At 45.3% G+C, this 19,645-nt stretch overlaps 1 protein-coding gene across 1 annotated transcript in view; it reads right to left on the minus strand.

Moving 5' to 3' along the window:
- LOC126094441 (UDP-glucosyltransferase 2-like) overlaps nt 1-17,030 on the minus strand; it is a 108,064-nt gene extending 91,034 nt beyond the window's left edge. The window contains exons 1-2 of the mRNA XM_049908810.1: nt 16,860-17,030; nt 1,236-1,420 (exon numbers count right to left, since the gene is read on the minus strand). Coding sequence (XP_049764767.1) covers nt 1,236-1,415 — 180 coding nt within the window. The 5' untranslated portion in view covers nt 1,416-1,420; nt 16,860-17,030. The remainder of the gene's footprint in view (nt 1-1,235; nt 1,421-16,859) is intronic.
- Nucleotides 17,031-19,645: the final 2,615 nt, after the last annotated feature.

Raw genomic sequence — 19,645 nt, forward strand, 5'->3', positions numbered from 1 at the left:
TTCACTCAATGTATTTAACATTTATTATTCCTTTAAAATCGCACAACAACTTCAATAAAACACTTTAATCAGTCACACACTTATTTCATAATTATTTCACTTTTAAACTGCAAATCCTCTAAGAGCTGTCTTGAATCTTCACGAGTCTCTCTCAACAGCCTTGATGTGGATAGACATGTACAGCAACCAGTAATCAGTCAGAACTGCGTCTGCAAAAACACAAGGATTATTAAACAATTTTTGCTGTCACTAATTACTAGCAATATAATTGACAGAGTAGATTGCTAATATTTGCTATATCACATTTGCTAATATTTACTATATCACATTCGCAAGAACGATCTCACTGAAGTAATTAAGTCCATCAAAACGCTTAGAAACTAACCTCTCGTCTGACGAAAACAGTCTAAAGACTGGCAATTTCTTCAGATCTGTTGACAATGATATTTTGAATTATCACTTTACTGAGTGACTGAAATGTAGTTCAGGTACCTATGAACATAACAATATGTTAGAATTCATTTTCTAAACACGAACTATTACGGTACTGTGCGGCTACTTACATATTAATTACACTATTAATATTTTCGAAGTTGTTTCTTTAATACAAAATTAAAGCCAATGGAAGAATAAACGTAAAACATACTTACCAATGACAGGTTTGTTGAGATGCAATTTTCTGTGTGGACAGATGTAACTTTTTCATACGGTGGTACGTCGCAGAAATCGCAGGAGTCACAGAAATCGCAGAAGTAGCAGAAGTCACAGAAATTGCAGAAGTAGCAGAAATCGCAGAAGTAGCAGAAGTCACAGAAATCGCAGAAGTAGCAGAAGTCGCAGAAGTAGCAGAAGTCGCAGAAATCGCGGAAGTAGCAGAAATAGCAGTGGCGGAGGGATACGCGACTTAGGTTCCTTAACTGCGACTCTTAACTGCGACAAATCACAGTTAAGAATAACAGATACTGAAAAGTAGCATTCACAGAAATCACTGATATCGGAAAATCGCAGTTTAGCCCATCAGTTTAACTGATGGATTCCAACTATGTCGTTATTTAACTGTCGGAGTTATCGGTATTCGCTAGCGAAAAATAACTTGGCAGTTATTAATAACGGTTAACGATAACGGTTATCAAAGAATAACTGGAACTGTGATAACGGCTACTCCAGAATAACCGTTTGGCCCACCTCTAGAGTGCGTAGTGCGTAGCATCGTCAGACCCACAGAGCCAGCTTACCTGGAGGGGGTGCGGCGTGACGTAGGTGACGTGATGCCCCCTGTCGAGCAGCGCGGTCACCACCTTGTGCAGGGGCAGCGCGTGGCTCACAGCCCACGTGGGCGCCACGAACAAGATGTCCGCCGACCGGGAGCAGTGCGCGGCCAGCACCAAGAGAAGCCACGCCCTCGCCATTCCCATGTTTCCTGCAAATGTTGTAAGACTTCCGATAGCATACCAAAGTCTGGTTAATTCTCCATTCCATGTTGAATGCGTGAAAGTGAACTTACGGTGTCAGTGGCTTTTCCGTAGCATGTTGGTAATGGTTCGGGTGATGAATGATGGGAAGTAAACATTGCAAACTACGAGTGGGATGAAGGACAGCTAATAACATCGCTAGTTCTTAATTTATTAGGTCTCACCCTAGTGAAATAGAGTATGGTAAATATTTCACCTTTTAGAAGTAGAAAACGGTTACATGTTCACACAACAGCTACTCATGCGTACATGGCCACTTGCACCACCCGCAAAGCATGACTACAACTGCACCTGATGTAAGCAGCAGTGTTGATGGGAGTAAGGAAGACCATGAGACTGGAAGGGGGATGGATAGAAGGGTAGGGGTGGGAGAATATGCAGTGCTGCATGTGGCAGTGTGCAAGGGCATCGTGTGGACAGGGTAGGACTACTAAGAGCAGCATTGGGTGGCGCTCTGCTACGGAGCGGGGGGGGGGGGGGAGGTTGAAACGGGAGGAGTAGGGAGGAAAGGAGATTCAGTGGTCAAATTATGGTATAGTACTCAGAGAAAAGAAATTTATAGCATAAACTGACTCAAAGAAGGGATTGATTGATTGATAGGAAACATGCTGTGGATTCAAGGAATAATCAATTTGGTAGGGAGGCAAAGTACGGGAGAATTTTTGAGGGAGATTAAGGCTTGACTACAGTAAGCAGGTTCAAATGAATGTAATTTGCAGAAGTTACACAGACATGATGAAGCTTGAATGGGATGGACGGTGGGAAGCTTCATCAGACCAGAATTTATATGGAAGACAAAAAATAAATAAAGATAGATGGTACATATTTATGAGTGGTTATGGAACAATTAACTCGCGATATATTACGGAAAAACAGCGAAAAGTTTGTGACAAAAATGATTGTAAACATCGTTGATGTGCTGTGGTTTGAGGTCCCACGCAAACCACGTCCTCGGAAATCGCAACATATTCCGAAAAGACAGTGAAATATATGAGACAAACAAGATTGTAATTTCTTTGCTGCTCGTTCCACTCGCAGTAATTTAAGATGTTATATTAGGTCCCAGCCTAACCACGACTTTGGAAATCGTGATATATTCGAAAAAAGAAAACAGCCACATATTTGTGACGTCCAAGATTATAAATTTTATGAACGATTCTCATTGGCAGCCGTATACTATCATATGATTGGATACCATCAAAGGTAACGAACTGCCAACTGCAGCACGCAACGGAAGATCAGGATAGACTGTAAGTGCACATTAGCCGTTGGATGTTACCGCTCTCAAATCACACGCTCGTAGGAAAAAAAGAAAATCTACCGATACTGTTAGACTGAATAATAAGAAATTGCATCTCTCATCACAAATTGACGTTACATTCTGGATAATCATCATGGGACAACAACAGAAATCCTGATATTAATGAAGAGGGACTTCCATAGTATTTTGATTCGTAGGAAGTGACAATCTCGTGTACAATGACTTCAAACCGATAAACAAAATTTGATATATAGGACAAGTAGCAGATGATAAGCGTTTAATTATAAGAGTGGCATCTATCTCTCAACATAAATAGACGAAAACACTACAAACAGTTTCACAACGCAATCGGAGGTTCGTCACTGAAACCAATCACAGTCATCAAATAGCAATTTGTCCACAAAGATTTATAGTTGAACTACTACATACATCTTCTCGTAAAGTAGGGAGATAACAGAGAAGAACTAATTGGTGGAATCCTAAATAAATATAATTTGCCGGTCGCTGTGGTCGAGTGGTTCTAGGCGCTTCAGTCCGGAACCACGCAGCTGCTACGGTCGCAGGTTCGAATCCTGCCTCGGGCATGGGTGTGTGTGATGTCCTTAGGTTAGTTAGGTTTAAGTAGTTTTAAGCCGTGCGGACTGATGACCTCAGATGTTAAGTCCCATAGTGCTTAGAGCCATTTGAACCATTTGAAATATAATTTACCCAAGAAAGCTGCCGCTTAAACAAACTTCGTTCAACCAATTCCTGAGTTTCTCGCGTCAGTATGAAACCTTTACAAGTTAGATAAACGCTTGTAATGTATAAGATTGAAAGAACGGCAGCCCAATTCGTGGTGTGTTTCTTTAATCAACAGGAGAATATCAGAAAAACAAAGGTCAACGAACCTCAATGAGACAAGCCACAACATTGGCGTTATGCGCCGCAGGGAGATTTATGTCCACAATTCACTATCAACCGAGGGGCGTATCACGTTTGTCAACATGCATCTCGTGAAGAGGCCACAGTGACAGAATTAAGTCCTTTGGATATGATGTAGGCCCGCATCTCGTGGTTGTGCGGTAGCGTTCTCGCTTCCCACGCTCGGGTTCCCGGGTTCGATTCCCGGCGGGGTCAGGGATTTTCTCTGCCTCGTGATGGCTGGGTGTTGTGTGCTGTCCTTAGGTTAGTTAGGTTTAAGTAGTTCTAGGGGACTGATGATCATAGATGTTACGTCCCATAGTGCTCAGAGCCATTTTTGATATGGTGTAATCCTGTTCTCGTGCTCGATGAATGATTGTCTCTGGCGTCGTACTATACACATGGCCTACGGTTCTGGCTCTCAGGTGAAACACTGCAGCCTATGATCAGTTAACTGTGCACGAGTAGCAATACAAGAGGTCGGGCGAACAAAGCATGGCCATCGTGGTCGGCTGCTGTCGCCTGGTTATGTTCAAGGGGCGAGCAGACGTTTATTATCTGCAATTACTCCAGCTGTAATAAAACTTATACAAACGTAGACTCATTTCTGAGTAGTGTTTAGGTTGAACACGGTAAATTAATATTCATTATGAGAATCTTTTTGAGCAAAAGAAGACTATTGTTTGATAATAACAAATGTTATGTGACTAGTAATTACAGCTTCGATTGCTCGAAAGCTCATCAATGATGTTACCAAGCTCGGTTTATAAATCCAAAAGTTCGAAGTTAATGTTCAACATCATGAAATTTACTACTACATTCAAGAGTAGTAAACTCCTCAAGTGACTCATTGAAATATTTGTATATCTGAAACAGTTTTATTAAATAGGAACTACATCACAAATCCTGAATGAGATTTTCACTCTGCAGCGGAGTGTGCTCTGATATAAAACTTCCTGGCAGATTAAAACTGTGTGCCGGACCGAGACTCGAACTCGGGACCTTTGCCTTTCGTGGGCAAGTGCTCTACCAATTTTTTTTTTTACTTTTTTTTCCTGTCACGCTGACCACTTTTTTTTACAATAACAAACATAAACTGCTTCTAGCATTTTTTTAAAAATATATAAGACGATGACTTTATAAAATAAAATTTTTCTGGGAAACGTAAATAAGTGGACTTTTTTTTTACATAACAGTGAAAAAAATAAAATAAAATATCCTGCTTCTGTCAGTACAAAACAATAACGGTCTACGTTCTTCTTTTAGGTGCGTACCTCGCTAATCCCGGCATACCTCGCGTTGGTGTCGGGTACGTCTTCACGTGTGTTTGTGGATCCTCTCCACTGTCCTGGTCCTTTCTTGTTCTGGTACTTATAGCCAATAATTACATTCTCCTACCCGGGACACCCCAACTGGGTGAGGGATCAAGCAAGGCACTCCCTAAAAAGTTTGTGTAATATGTTCGATATCTCGGATGTCTCATAAGCTGTGAGTGATGTTCCTGTAGTAAGGCCCAAAAGTCAAGCACATTCTTACTGCCGTCACGGAAAAGATAACGCACAGTCAAACCTCGAATTCAAGTCACTGCGTTTGTCTTCGTTCGGGGATAATATGTCCTATCTGGGAGAAGTAGTGTGCGTGGTTCTATTGTTTGCGGTCCCACCCGAAGGAGGAAGGCGATCATTTTTTTGACCAAACACCATACGTCCGCCGAAGGCCCGCATATCAGGCGATGCTCCTCTGTGTCTATAACGTTGCACTGCGGACACAGTGGCTCGTCCGCCATATGAATTGTATGCAACCTGGAACGAGTCACGTATTTCCCATTTACCACCTGATACCACAGTGCGCGCGTTCCCGTATCAAGGTGTGGGTGGTGCACTGTACGCCATACCACTGACCACGTAACTGTTGGTTGGCGGCGCTCTACGGCATTATTCGGCCGTCGTCGAGTCAAGATGCGATATATATCACGTGCCGTTGCCGTCCTGGTAGTCGGTAGTTCCATATGTACATAACTGTGTTCCACTAAGAAGGTTCGCATATGGGCAAGCGATGGTGAGATGTGAGCCACCGCTACCGGAGCCGAACGAGAAGGTGGAGCGAGTTCGTCTATCAAGCTGCCCGTCAGACTTGTCTGGTGTCGTGTCCACATCTTTATCATGTGCCACTGCTCGGTCGCGTACGTGGACTAGTCCAAGACCTCCACGACTACGAGGAAGGGTGAGGGTTTCGTATCCTACCTTAAAAAGCAGACCTGTGCTCACAAAATATCCTAGTGCCGCCAGGATTCGGCGGGCCAACACCACCGGCATAGGAAGAACTTGTGCCAGGTGGGGGATGCGAGAGGCTAGATAAGTGTTGGCAAAGGTGACCCGTTGTATCATATCCAGTGCCCTTAACCTGTGACTTCGGACACTCGCACGAATTGTTTGCAGAAGATGTCCGTAACTGAGCTACCGAAGCACGACTGACGCCCCCTCCTCAAAGCTTTAGTTTTGCCAGTACCTCGTCTCCTACCTTCCAAACTTTACAGAAGCTCTCCTGCGAACCTTGCAGAACTAGCAGAACTCTTTCAGGAGTTGGTTCTCGGTACTGCCAAGAATTTTTCTCTTGCAGGACGGCTCAGCGTCGTGATGCCAGATGAGGAGCTCCTCGACCGAGCAGTAGCGGCTCCACGCTCTGCAAACTCAGAGCAGAGAGCGGCGTGCCGGCCACGTGATCCTTCATGCCGCGTCTGCACGACGCCATAAGGTAGTGCATGACCCACTTGACGGTTGACGTTTTAAGGGGACATCCGCGTCTAGCATTACTTTCCATCAACAGTAGTTGTCGATACCAGTATTATTTTTTTTCGAATTGTGGACAGGTCACTATTTTCTCAGTTGCTCTTCTGAAAACTTGCATATAATTTTGTACATGTTATATTTCGAGCTAAAATTTATGAAAAGGAATTATTTTATATATATTTTAGTTTCCAAGTTATAATCGATAAGTACTAGTTCTGAATGTTTTTTTTAACATTGAAATTACGAATTATTTGTACACACAAAATTCCTATTATTAATTACGCGTTTTTGCGCTGTTTACAATGATAACTTCTATAGTCATTTATGAAATAATAATCGAAATTAATAATGTAACGAAAACTAGAAGCAATTCATTTGTTAAGAAAAATTGTGAACGCTTTGGAATGTCGTTATTTCCGCAGAACGAGAGAGTCGTAAGCTTGCCTTTGATGTGATCGGGCTACTTTTGTATAAAAGGTGAGAGAAATGTAATTGAGGCCTTGTTAATGTCAAAAACCAAAATGCTGGCCGGTGTGGCCGAGCGGTTCTAGACGCTTTAGCCTGGAATCATGCGACCGCTACGGTCGCAGGTTCGAATCCTGCCTCGGGCATGGATGTGTGTGAGGTCTTTAGGTTAGTTAGGTTTAAGTAGTTCTAAGTTCTAGGGGACTGATGACCTCAGATCTGAAGTCCCATAGTGCTGAGAGCCATCTTCAAAAACGAAAATACTGTATGATATACTAAACTGTGAGAAAATCAATGGAAAATATATTTACGTAAAAAAAGTTCTGCAACAGCAATCTTCCAATTTATTTAGTTCAGACCAACCGAGATGACCTGATGTTAGATTTTCAGATTCAAGAATCAGACCCCTAGACAAGAAGAGTTGGAGCCACGTCAAGATGACAAGCTAAGTAAATTACAATGAAGTGAATACCCTTAGCTGCATACAGGCGTTAATATAAGTCAGCAGGGACAGTTGAAAGTGTGTGCCCCGACCGAGACTCGAACCCAGGATCTCCTGCTTGCTTGGCAGACGCTCTTATCTCTGGCACGCCTCCTGTGAGACCAACATTCGCAACTTATTGTCCCGCACTATATTCATAGTGCCCTGTCCCTTACACTTATTACTCACGGCAGAAAATCTTACCGAGTCCCGTAAGAGTTCGGGCTCTGTTTGTTCAAATATCTCACGAAATAAGCATGAAACGAAAAAACTACAGAGAACGAAACTCGTCTAGCTTGAAGGGGGAAACCAGATGGCGCTATCGTTGGCCCGCTAGGTGGCGCTGTCATAGGTCAAACGGATATCAACCGCGTTTTTTAAAATAGGAACCCCAATTTTTTATTACATATTCGTGTAGTACGTAAAGAAATATGAATGTTTTAGTTGGACCACTTTTTTCGCTTAATAAGAACAAGAGTCATACTCTGTGAAAAATGTTTGAGTCTTTACTCTCCAGGAACAGGCACACGCTATGTGGAAATAGCACGTGTGGCTTTGCTGCCACCCAGATTGATTAGCGTTCCTCTTAGTTAGGCTCTCGTCAGTGTTTTCCCTTGTCTGCCTCCACGTGTCCGTTATCTGTGCACTACTCCCACCATATATCTGGGGACTTATCGCTCGTTGCTGCACCTCTATGCAATTATCTTTCCCGGCGCACAGCTTTAATCCGCGGGAGACTGAAAACAGCGAATATCTGGCTGCGAAGTGGAAGATTCGTTCTGCAGTTCTTTTACGATATTGGAAGAATACAAGCTGCCTTGGCTCTGGGCGTACCAAACTAGACATGCTGGTACGCCAGTGAAGTAGTATCCTCCAAAGCATTTTATCTGAGCGTAATAGCATCATAAAGTTTTTGGAGTCTGTAAATACATAAAATATGTAAGAAACCATAAACGCAAAATTCTCTTATTACTATGTATTACTTTAGTCTCGTAGGGAGCGTACCTATGTGTCTACTTTTAATTACTTACGAATTAATGACAAGGTAATTAGCAGTGTGTCCTGTGTGATGGCTAATTGCTAATGTCTGGGGCAATTCGATAGCACCTGTCACCATGTCCATCTTTGTTTTAGAGATGTTAATTTTCTAGTTGTGAACTTAATTACATACCTTATCTCAAATCGAAAATAAGTCCTTAAGTTTCCATCGGTTAGTTATCCACTTACACAAGAAAATATTCTTTCTATGTTGTACGCGGCTTTGCGATAGCTCGGCTCATACAGATAGCGGTTATTCACAAGATTTTTTGCATACTGTCAGTCTTCCTGTTTCCCCAGTGTGTAACAGTGGACACCGCTGCTGTTCGCACGGCTGTCGCTATGCCCGCGTGACCACGTGCTCTCCACGCGGCCGCCTGCTTAGCCGGACAGGCTGCTGAGACGGTGGCGGCTGACACCGAGGCGCAGACGTCGCCGACCTGCCCTCAGCTGCTACCGCACGCTTCGCCGCTTGTCGCGCCACAGAGGGACAACTGCACACTCTGTATTCCACCTTCCAATTAGAGCACGAACAGCGCAATCCGTATCGTGTTGCCAGCGAAACGCAGAGATATCGCTTATCTAACTTGTCTCTAACGGTCATCTAAACAGTATTTCTATCAGGGGCGATCGAAACGTTTTTGTATGACGACGTTGCTGCAGCGTACATACACTCCTGAAAATTGAAATAAGAACACCGTGATTTCATTGTCCCAGGAAGGGGAAACTTTATTGACACATTCCTGGGGTCAGATACATCACATGATCACACTGACAGAACCACAGGCACATAGACACAGGCAACAGAGCATGCACAATGTCGGCATTAGTACACCTTTCGCAGCAATGCAGGCTGCTATTCTCCCATGGAGACGATCGTAGAGATGCTGGATGTAGTCCTGTGGAACGGCTTGCCATGCCATTTCCACCTGGCGCCTCAGTTGGACCAGCGTTCGTACTGGACGTGCAGACCGCGTGAGACGACGCTCCATCCAGTCCCAAACATGCTCGATGGGGGACAGATCCGGAGATCTTGCTGGCCAGGGTAGTTGACTTACACCTTCTAGAGCACGTTGGGTGGCACGGGATACATGCGGACGTGCATTGTCCTGTTGGAACAGCAAGTTCCCTTGCCGGTCTAGGAATGGTAGAACAATGGGTTCGATGACGGTTTGGATGTACCGTGCACTATTCAGTGTCCCCTCGACGATCACCAGTGGTGTACGGCCAGTGTAGGAGATCGCTCCCCACACCATGATGCCGGGTGATGGCCCTGTGTGCCTCGGTCGTATGCAGTCCTGATTGTGGCGCTCACCTGCACGGCGCCAAACACGCATACGACCATCATTGGCACCATGGCAGAAGCGACTCTCATCGCTGAAGACGACACGTCTCCATTCGTCCCTCCATTCACGCCTGTCGCGACACCGCTGGAGGCGGGCTGCACGATGTTGGGGCGTGAGCGGAAGACGGCCTAACGGTGTGCGGGACCGTAGCCCAGCTTCATGGAGACGGTTGCGAATGGTCCTCGCCAATACCCCAGGAGCAACAGTGTCCCTAATTTGCTGGGAAGTGGCGGTGCGGTCCCCTACGGCACTGCGTAGGATCCTACGGTCTTGGCGTGCATCCGTGCGTCGCTGCGGTCCGGTCCCAGGTCGACGGGCACGTGCGCCTTCCGCCGACCACTGGCGACAACATCGATGTACTGTGGAGACCTCACGCCCCACGTGTTGAGCAATTCGGCGGTACGTCCACCCGGCCTCCCGCATGCCCACTATACGCCCTCGCTCAAAGTCCGTCAACTGCACATACGGTTCACGTCCACGCTGTCGCGGTGTTAAGACTGCGATGGAGCTCCGTATGCCACGGCAAACTGGCTGACACTGACGGCGGCGGTGCACAAATGCTGCGCAGCTAGCGCCATTCGACGGCGAACACTGCGGTTCCTGGTGTGTCCGCTGTGCCGTGCGTGTGATCATTGCTTGTACAGCCCTCTCGCAGTGTCCGGAGCAAGTATGGTGGGTCTGACACACCGGTGTCAATGTGTTCTTTTTTCCATTTCCAGGAGTGTACAATGTAGCGGAAACCCGATGCTCTTATACACTGAAGCCCCAAAGAAACCGGTACAGGTACGCGCATTCAAATACAGAGATATATATAAACAGACAAAATACGGCGCTGCGGTCGGCAACGCTTATATAACATAACAAGTGTCTGGCGCAGTTGTTAGATCTTCTACTGCTGCTACAGTGGCAGGTTATCAAGATTAAGGTGAGTCTGAACGTGGTGTTATAGTCGGTTCACGAGCTATGGGACACAGGACCTCCGAGGTAGACATGAACTGTTGATTTTCCCGTACGACCATTTCACGAGTGTACCGTGAGTATCAGGAATCCGGTAAAACATCAAATCTCCAACATCTCTGCGGCCGGAGGAAGATCCTGCAAGAACGGTACCAACAGCGACTGAAGAGAATCGTTCAACGTGACAGAAGTGCAACTCTTCCACAAATTGCTGCAATTTCAATGCTGGGCCATCAACACGAGTCAGCGTACGAACCTTTCAACGAAACACCATCGATATGGGCTCGATGATTTGTACACTTGATGACTGCACCCCACGACCCAAGCCTTACGCCTCGTCTGGGCCCGTCAACACCGACGTTGCACAGATGATGACTGGAAACATGTTGCCGGCCGAAGTGGCTGTGCGGTTCTAGGCGCTACTGTCTGAAACCGCTACGGTCGCAGGTTCGAATCCTGCCTCGGGCATGGATGTGTGTGACGTCCTTAGGTTAGTTAGGTTTAACTAGTTCTAAGTTCTAGGCGACTGATGACCTCTGAAGTTAAGTCGCATAGTGCTCAGAGCCATTTTGGAAACATGTTGCCTGGTCGTAAGTGTCTCGTTTCAAATATAGTGGCGATGGGCCTGTGTAGTTGGAGTGGTATGGGATCCCTGATACGCCCACACACAACTCTTACAGGTGACACGCACGTAAGCATCCTGTCTGATCAGTTGCGTGCATTCACGTCCATTGTGCATTCCGACGGACTTGGCCAATTCCTGCAGGACAGCGTGACACCCCACACGTCCGGAACTGCTACAGAGTGGCTCCACTAACACTCTTCTGAGTTTAAACATTTCCGCTGACCATCAAACTCCCCAGACATGAATGTTATTGAGTATATCTGGGATGTCTCGCGCCGTGGTGTTCAGAAGAAATCTCCACCCTCTCGTACTCTTAGTGTTTTATGGACAGCCCTATAGGATTCATGGTGTCAATTCCCTCCAGCACTATTACAGACTTCAGTCCAGTCCACGCCACGTCGCGTTGCAGCACTTCTGCGTGCTCGCCGTAGCTCTGCACGGTATTACGCAGGTCTACCAGTTTCTGTGCCTCTTCAGTGTATAAGCACCGTCACGTAGGCAAGCGATTAATGTGCCATTCACGTAATTACAACGTGCGTCCCGTAAATGCGAAACTTCAACGAAGACGACGTTATTACCAGTTGCATCCAAACAGTACCAGCGTGTTGTTATTCTTTTCTTGGCTGCGAAGGAGAGTGAAGAGTGTGTCTGTCGTAACCACCGTTGTGGAACCGTGCGTCAAGTTCCGTACTGGGCGCGGTTCGGCACAAGACGACGGTCGATGTGGGAAGCCAGCCTCGTACATTACGGGTGAGTGGGAGACACTAGAGGCACAAATTGTGTAGTCCTCATGTCTCCTCATGCGATTATCACGACTTCAGTCGCTTAGAAAAGGCCGTGCCCGGTTGACGGTTCCTGTCGGACGAGGATGTGCAGCCGGCAGTCACAGACTTCTTCGCCCAGGACACGGTGCACGGTGTTTTACCAAACGCATAACTTACACCTCATGTGTCTGTGGGCTGATTGTCCCCCCTTCCCCCCCCCCCCCCCCCCCCCAAATTGCTCTCGGTGGTCTGACCATATTGGCATACCGATTCTGGGCAGTGCAGCCATCGAACGGAAACTGTTTGATCGCCCCTTATACGAGCAAAGGTATGAAAGGTCAACCGGTTACCTCGTTCCAGTCGCAGGTCGCCTGTCTACAGGCTTGAAGGAGCGACAATTGTTTGATTTTCAGTATGTCCCATAATTATTGACGGAATTTAAAGAGCTGTCATAAACTAACAATTGTTATTGTTGTTGTGGTCTTCAGTCCTGAGACTGGTTTGATGCAGCACACCATGCTACACTATACTGTGCAAGCTTCTTCATCTCCCAGTACCTACTGCAACCTACATCCTTCTGAATCTGCTTAGTCTATTCATCTCTTGGACTCACTCTACAATTTTTACCCTCCACGCTGCCCTCAAATACTAAGTTGGTGATCCCTTGATGCCTCCGAACATGTGCTACCAACCGATCCCTTCTTCTGGTCAAGTTGTGCCACAGACTCCTCTTCTCCCCAATTATATTCAATAACTCCTCGTTAGTTGTGTGATCTATCCATCTGATCTTCAGCATTCTTCTGTAACACCACATTTCGAATGCTTCCATTCTCTTCTTGTCCAAACTATTTATCGTCCATGTTTCACCTCCATACATGGCTACACTCCATACAAATACTTTCAGAAACGACTTCCTGACACTTAAATCTATACTCGATGTTAACAAATTTCTCTTCTTCAGAAACGCTTTCCTTGCCAGTGCCAGTCTACATTTTATATCCTCTCTACTTCAACCATCATCAGTTATTTTGCTTCCCAAATATCAAAACTCCTTTACTACTTTAAGTGTCTCATTTACTAATCTAATTACCACCGCATCACCCGACTTAATTCGACTACATTCCATTATCCTCTTTTTGGTTTTGTTGATGTTCATCTTATATCCTGATTCTAGACACTGTCCATTCCGTTCAACTGCTCTTCCAAGTCCTTTGCTGTCTCTGACAGAATTACAATGTGATCGGTGAACCTCAAAGTTTTTATTTCTTCTCCATGGATTTTAATACCTACTCCGAATTTTTCTTTTGTTTCCTTTACTGCTTGCTCAATATACAGATTGAATAACATCGTGGAAAGGCTACAACCCTGTCTCACTCCCTTCCGAACCACTGCTTCCCTTTCATGTCCCTCGGCTTTTATAACTGCCATCTGGTTTCTATGCAAATTGTAAATAGCCTTTCGCTCCCTGTATTTTATCCCTACCACCTTCAGAATTTGAAAGAGAGAATTCCAGTCAACATTGTCAAAAGCTTTCTCTAAGTCTACAAATGCTAGAAACGTAGGTTTGCCTTTCCTTAATCTATTTTCTAAGGTAAGTCGTAGGGTCAGTATTGCCTCACGTGTTCCAACATTTCTACGGAATCCAAACTGATCACCCCCGAGGTCGGCTTCTACCAATTTTTCCATTCGTCTGCAAAGAATTCGTGTTAGTATTTTGCAGCTGTGACTTATTAAACTGATTGTTCGGTAATTTTCACATCTGTCAACACCTGCTTTCTTTGGGATTGGAATTATTATATTCTTCTTGAAGTCTGAGGGTATTTCGCCTGTTTCATACATCTTGCTCACCAGATGGTAGAGTTTTGTCATGACTGGCTCTCCCAAGGCCGTCAGTAGTTCTAATGGACTATCCATTAAGAGACGTAATTGTACGTTAAAAGTCGAACGCAATAAGTAAGGTATCAAAGTTAGGAACTGTGTACGACCGTCTTGATGTAGCATAACTCATCGAGTGCAAATTACTCTGATTAGATTTATCCAGTATTTGAGAGCACTTAGCGACTTTCAGCAGAATTTACACGTAATGTCAAACATTTTTGAAAATTTTTCTCACTAACAGCCCGTCCCCTTTCACCACACACCTCACAAAATAGTGAAATGAAAAGAAAAAACCTTTATTGCTTACTACCTTCTCGCTGTTGATACAGTAAAACATCATCACGAGCGACGTTCTAAATCATAACTTCTTCGCTACTAACTGTACTCGTACCACATTCTGAAGGCAGTATTCTTATATGCCGCTGTACGTACCTTCAGAATTGCGTCATTGTACGATATATATTTCAGAGAATATGACGCCACAAAATTGAAGTGCGTGAAATGAATGGGTGTTCGATTCCTTAAAGAACAATGGTGCTGGGTAGGAGAGAGCGGAAGAGGGAAAGTTCTCTGGACTGAAACTAAATGCAATCAAGTGCCAAGAAACTTTACGAAAACACAGATGTGACAGGAAATACAAAGTAAATTGTTCTTGAGGGGAGAATTTTGTCATAACTTTCATACGTTATGTTTACATAACTTACGGGGACGCAATATGTTAACGTGGTCGGCAACAGCCGATATTTCGACTGGTCATCACTCCGTTATTTTCAAGGCACAAGTGAAACGGGCGATTTAAAACGTCGGTGTGCAGTGCTACGGTAAGGGGGAAACAAAAGACGGCGTACGCAGAAAATAAAACACACGCGGTATAAAACTAGCGTCACTACGAACTAAAAACAACCATGTCCTACGCGCCACGTCCTGGGTACTGAAATACTGTCGCCAGCTGTGTTGCGTGCTTTGTGGCGTGATGGTCAGTTTCGCTGCCTGTTGCGCTACTGGTAGCCAGTTCAAACACATCCAGCAGGAGTTATTTATTATGGATCATTTCTGGAAGGTTGCTGGAATATTTTATGTGTGTAATGCTTGTATACTGTGGAATTTTCGATGGTTGTGTAAGTACCAGCATTCTGGAATATTCGAGGTTTGATTAAATAGTTGCTCCCTCCGTCCAAGAGGTCTGTTCTGTTCGGACTGTACGTTAGTGTCCTCATAGAAGTCCTTTCAGTGTTAAATGTTGTATTTCACTGACGATCCCGCTTTCGGGCTTAGACGTGACTGTTGTTAATTAGTGAGAATGTTCAAAATATCCGCGGGTGTACTGCCGGTCCACAGTGTCCAACGGGCACAATATTTCGGCGATCATACATCTCGCCATCATCAGGTGAACTGACGGACTGAGCTCCTGTGAACGTGCCGGCACGGAGATCCGTACGCTATGGCTGCTCGGGGGTAACTGGGTTCGGTCGCGGCGGCGGCCGATTTAAATACCCTCCGCCCGCGGCGCGCTCCCTCCGCTGTCCGCGCCCCGCGCCACGGTCGCGCGGTGGAACAGATTGCGACGGCGTCTGAGATGACGTCGGAGTGATGGCTCTGTCCGCCGTTTGCTCGATTTACTCTTGATTAACCCAATCGCTGGTTCCCAAGCCTTGCTAAGATTATAGCCACAGCCACGATTTATGAGGTCGTCATTGGTGCGAATTTCGATGGCTTCTCTAACAACGCTGTCCCAGTATGTCGACGTCTGTACCAGAATCCTCGTGCGTTCATACTCCATTGCGTGATTTTCTGACAAACAATGTTCAGCGACCGCCGACTTCTTCGGATACATCAGTCGAGTGTGCCTCTGGTGTTCACGGCATCGATCCTCGACGGTACGCATCGTCTGACCTATATACGACCTGCCACATTGACACGGAATCTGGTACACGCCGGCCTTCCTCAAACCGAGGTCATCTTTGGCGCTCCCCACCAGTGCCGCCGCGGGCGGAGGTTATTTAAATCGGCCGCCGCCGCGACCGAACCCAGTTCCCCCTGAGCAGCCATAGTGTACGGATCTCCGTGCCGGCATGTTCACAGGAGCTCAGTCCGTCGGTTCACCTGATGATGGCGACATGTATGATCGCCGAAATATTGTGCCCTTTGGACACTGTAGACCGACAGTACACCCGTGGATATTTTGATCATCAAATACGCCGGGAGAAACTCATAATCACGGTGAGAATGGATGAGCAAGTATCGCCAAATGTGTTCCTGCGCTGTTTTAGCAGTGAGAGAACAAAGTTCTAGGTACAAATCAAGAAGAAACCTCACTCTCTATTTATAACGTATCTGGCTGATTTAATTTCAACATCTCAGTATCACTACGCCGGGATCTCTGCATTGTTAATTCCATCTGCTGACTGGTGTCGAGGCCATGTTCTGCGAGCCCGTTCGGCTCTTGATAGCATATGTAAGACTCGTGCTCTTTGCACTGGTCTTCCACGGTCTCGAAGGTCTGACCGATGTGCGACATGCCGCAACTGCACGGGATACGGTAGACATCCGCATTCTGGAGTTTCCTCAGGAGAACTTCACGTTTCATCCACAGTGCTTAGGAGCAACACTACATCTCATTCTGCAACAAATGGCAGTCATAAATGGATTGAAATACGGGCTCCGAAAATTAAAATCTTTTACGGTGCAGAATCAAATTCAGCGACAGGCACTGCTGAGTACCGCTTAAAAATATCTGAAACTTCCTCGACGATAAGACGCTTATCTGGCGTTGAGGCAACAGCAACAACTCTTATCACGGACTCTAAGATGCACGTGCCACTGAAGTAATCTCCAAGTGCGTTGAAGTCATTAGGGACCAGAGAGAATGGAAACGAGTACCTGCAAGTGTTTCGGAGCGCGATCCCAGGAATCCCCGTCTGAGGCGGCAGGACGCCAGCGCTCTGCCGTGCAACTCTGAGAATCGGGCGTGTCCGCCGGTGTGCGGCGGCGCCTCGGGCTCGCTTGTTCCTGGTGTGTCGGCAGGACGGCGACCGCTACCGCGCAGTTCCGCTCCGGCGGCCACTGGACACTGCACGGCGCACGGCGCGCTTATATCTGGTGCAGCTGTGTTGCGTCATCCGTGAGGCACTCACCGCAGCGTGAGGTGGCAGCTTCAGACCGGGCCGCTACTGTCTGTCGTGAATCAGCGGGAAAAGAACGAACCAGAAATTTGTTGGTCATTTTCAGGAGTGGGGAGGTGGTTATCGCTGGCAACTCCTCTCCCACTCATTCCTAGTCCCCCACTCCGTCACTCACACGGCCCGATCCCTACCACAATCTGCATCAACATGGAGAATTTGATAACGAATGCTGCTGTGGTTTTCAGTCCGAAGAGTGGTTTGATGCAGGTCTCGACGCTACTTTGTCCGCTGAGAGCCTCTTCACCTCAGCAGAACTACCGCAACCTATATTAATTTGAACCTGCGTAACATCTTGGCATCCCTCTACAGTTCTTACCCGCCAAAACTTCCTTCCATTATCAAAATAATAACTCCCTGATAATTCAGAATGTGTCCTACCAACCTGTGGTTGCGTACTGTAAGACCTTCGGTACACACACCATCAGATTATTTGACGTCACGCTCTAGCGAAGTAGGCGAGTGTCAGCAATATGTCTCGTGGTCTTATCGGGGCGTGTTTATCTTCTGCCATTAGGTCAGACGATAGAAATGCCACTTGCACGCTTAGAGTAGCAGATTGACCGTGACCAACTTTAAAAAGAACTTGATTAATTTTCACACACATTTATTAAAATAATAAAAAGCATAGACATTACGTAACTTGATTCTGGATGCTGTTTACAATTGACAATCTGAAGTTCCTTTGGTCTTGGTACGTTAATCTTATTCTCACATATTTCTGATACTTGACAAAGTGTCTATTCATTTATCTTCATGGCTACGTACAATATGGTAATCTTATTAGGCGCAGACTGAAACTTGACTATAGACTGGTACAGACTAATGTAGACTGGTACAGACAGGTGCAGATAAATGCAGACTAATGCAGACTGACTAATTAGAAGTCTGTACACTCGTTATAATACCTTGTGCGTTTATGTATCACTGCGCGAGTGTGATCCGCGAGGATCTAAGTTAGCAACAATCTCATTGGCTGTGTTACATATTATTACTTATTACGCCGGGAAAGCCTATGTAGTCACATGTGTTACATATTAATACGCGGATCGGCGGAAGCAGAATTTGGTCCGTCTCTAAGGCAGCGCCATCTCATAGTGCAGAGACGGACGAGCGCTGCGCCTGCGATGTTGTGCTTAGCGGGGCGCGCTCTGGTGGGAAACTTGTGTACGCGCGACTACGCGTAACTATGTACACAACACAATCCATTCCTTATTTTAGTTAGATTGCACCATAAATTTCTTTTTTCTCCTATTAGACACATTACCTTCCCATTTGATATCGTTCTACGCACACAATCTCTCGCTTTGTTCTGCAGCAGCATATTTCAAAAGTTTCTATTTTCTTCTTGTCTGAAATGCTTGTCTTCCACATTTCACTTCCATGCGAGGCTACATTCGAGGCAAATACCTTCAGAAAAAGACTTTCTAACACTCGGACTGATGTTAGGTGCTAACAGGTTCTTCATTTTCAGCAATGTTTCCCTTCATACTGCCAGTCTGATGATGGTCGAAGTAGAGAGAATGTAAAATTCCGTTATTTTACTGCCCACATAGCATAGTGTTCTCGTCTAATTCTCTCAGCATCGTCTGATTTAATTCGAATACTGTCCACTACCCTTGCTTCACTTCCTTGTCGTTCATATTACAATTATAAATTCAACAGAGTATAAATTTTGTTCGAGTGCTCTTCCAAACCCTTTCCCCTCTCTGACAAAAACTTTGAGGTTACCCACTTAAACTGTAATTCTGTTTCTTCTCTGCCAACTTTAATTCCCTTTCCAATCTTCTCCTTGGTTTCCTTCGCAGCTTGCTCAGTCTACAGATTGAGTAATACTGGGAACACACAACGATCTTCAATACTCGGCTTTTAAAGGGACTCTTCATCAACCACTGAACGTATTCACCCATACAAGCAATGGGATTTGCAGTAAGTCTAATATTATTTTCTCGTGAATGGAGAAACACTTGTAAAAAGCATTTGCTTAAATGAAATACAAATTGATATTAACTTTTTTATGTACCAGTGAGTTATAATTGCAGTACTGGTTGAAAATTGAGTGATTTCAGTAACTTCAAACCATTTTCAGTTACATTATTATCTGACAAATAACATCCATATTTTAAACCACAATGGGAACTGTTAATACTCTTTTTGGGTGTCCATTCGGATGCAATCGTCAATACAAGCAGTTGATCCACCGATAAAACACAGGATCACACACACACTGAGAACTGCTGTTAATTGTCAACTGTCTTGGTGTACGAAACGGCTATTAGTGTTCATACTGACACATGTGTAAACATCAGTCGTCAGTATTGAGGAGAGAATTAGAAAAGAGAAATTAATTTTGCTTATAGGTACTTGTAAACACCCTTTTCCTCTAATTTGACGAGCATTGGTAGTAAAATGGTGTCAAAAACTTACAATTAGTGATAATGTTGTCATTGGATAAATGATCAATCTTATTTGCATCTTACTGAAATT

Source organism: Schistocerca cancellata, chromosome 8 (genome assembly GCF_023864275.1).
Source record: "Schistocerca cancellata isolate TAMUIC-IGC-003103 chromosome 8, iqSchCanc2.1, whole genome shotgun sequence".
Lineage (NCBI taxonomy): Eukaryota > Metazoa > Arthropoda > Insecta > Orthoptera > Acrididae > Schistocerca > Schistocerca cancellata.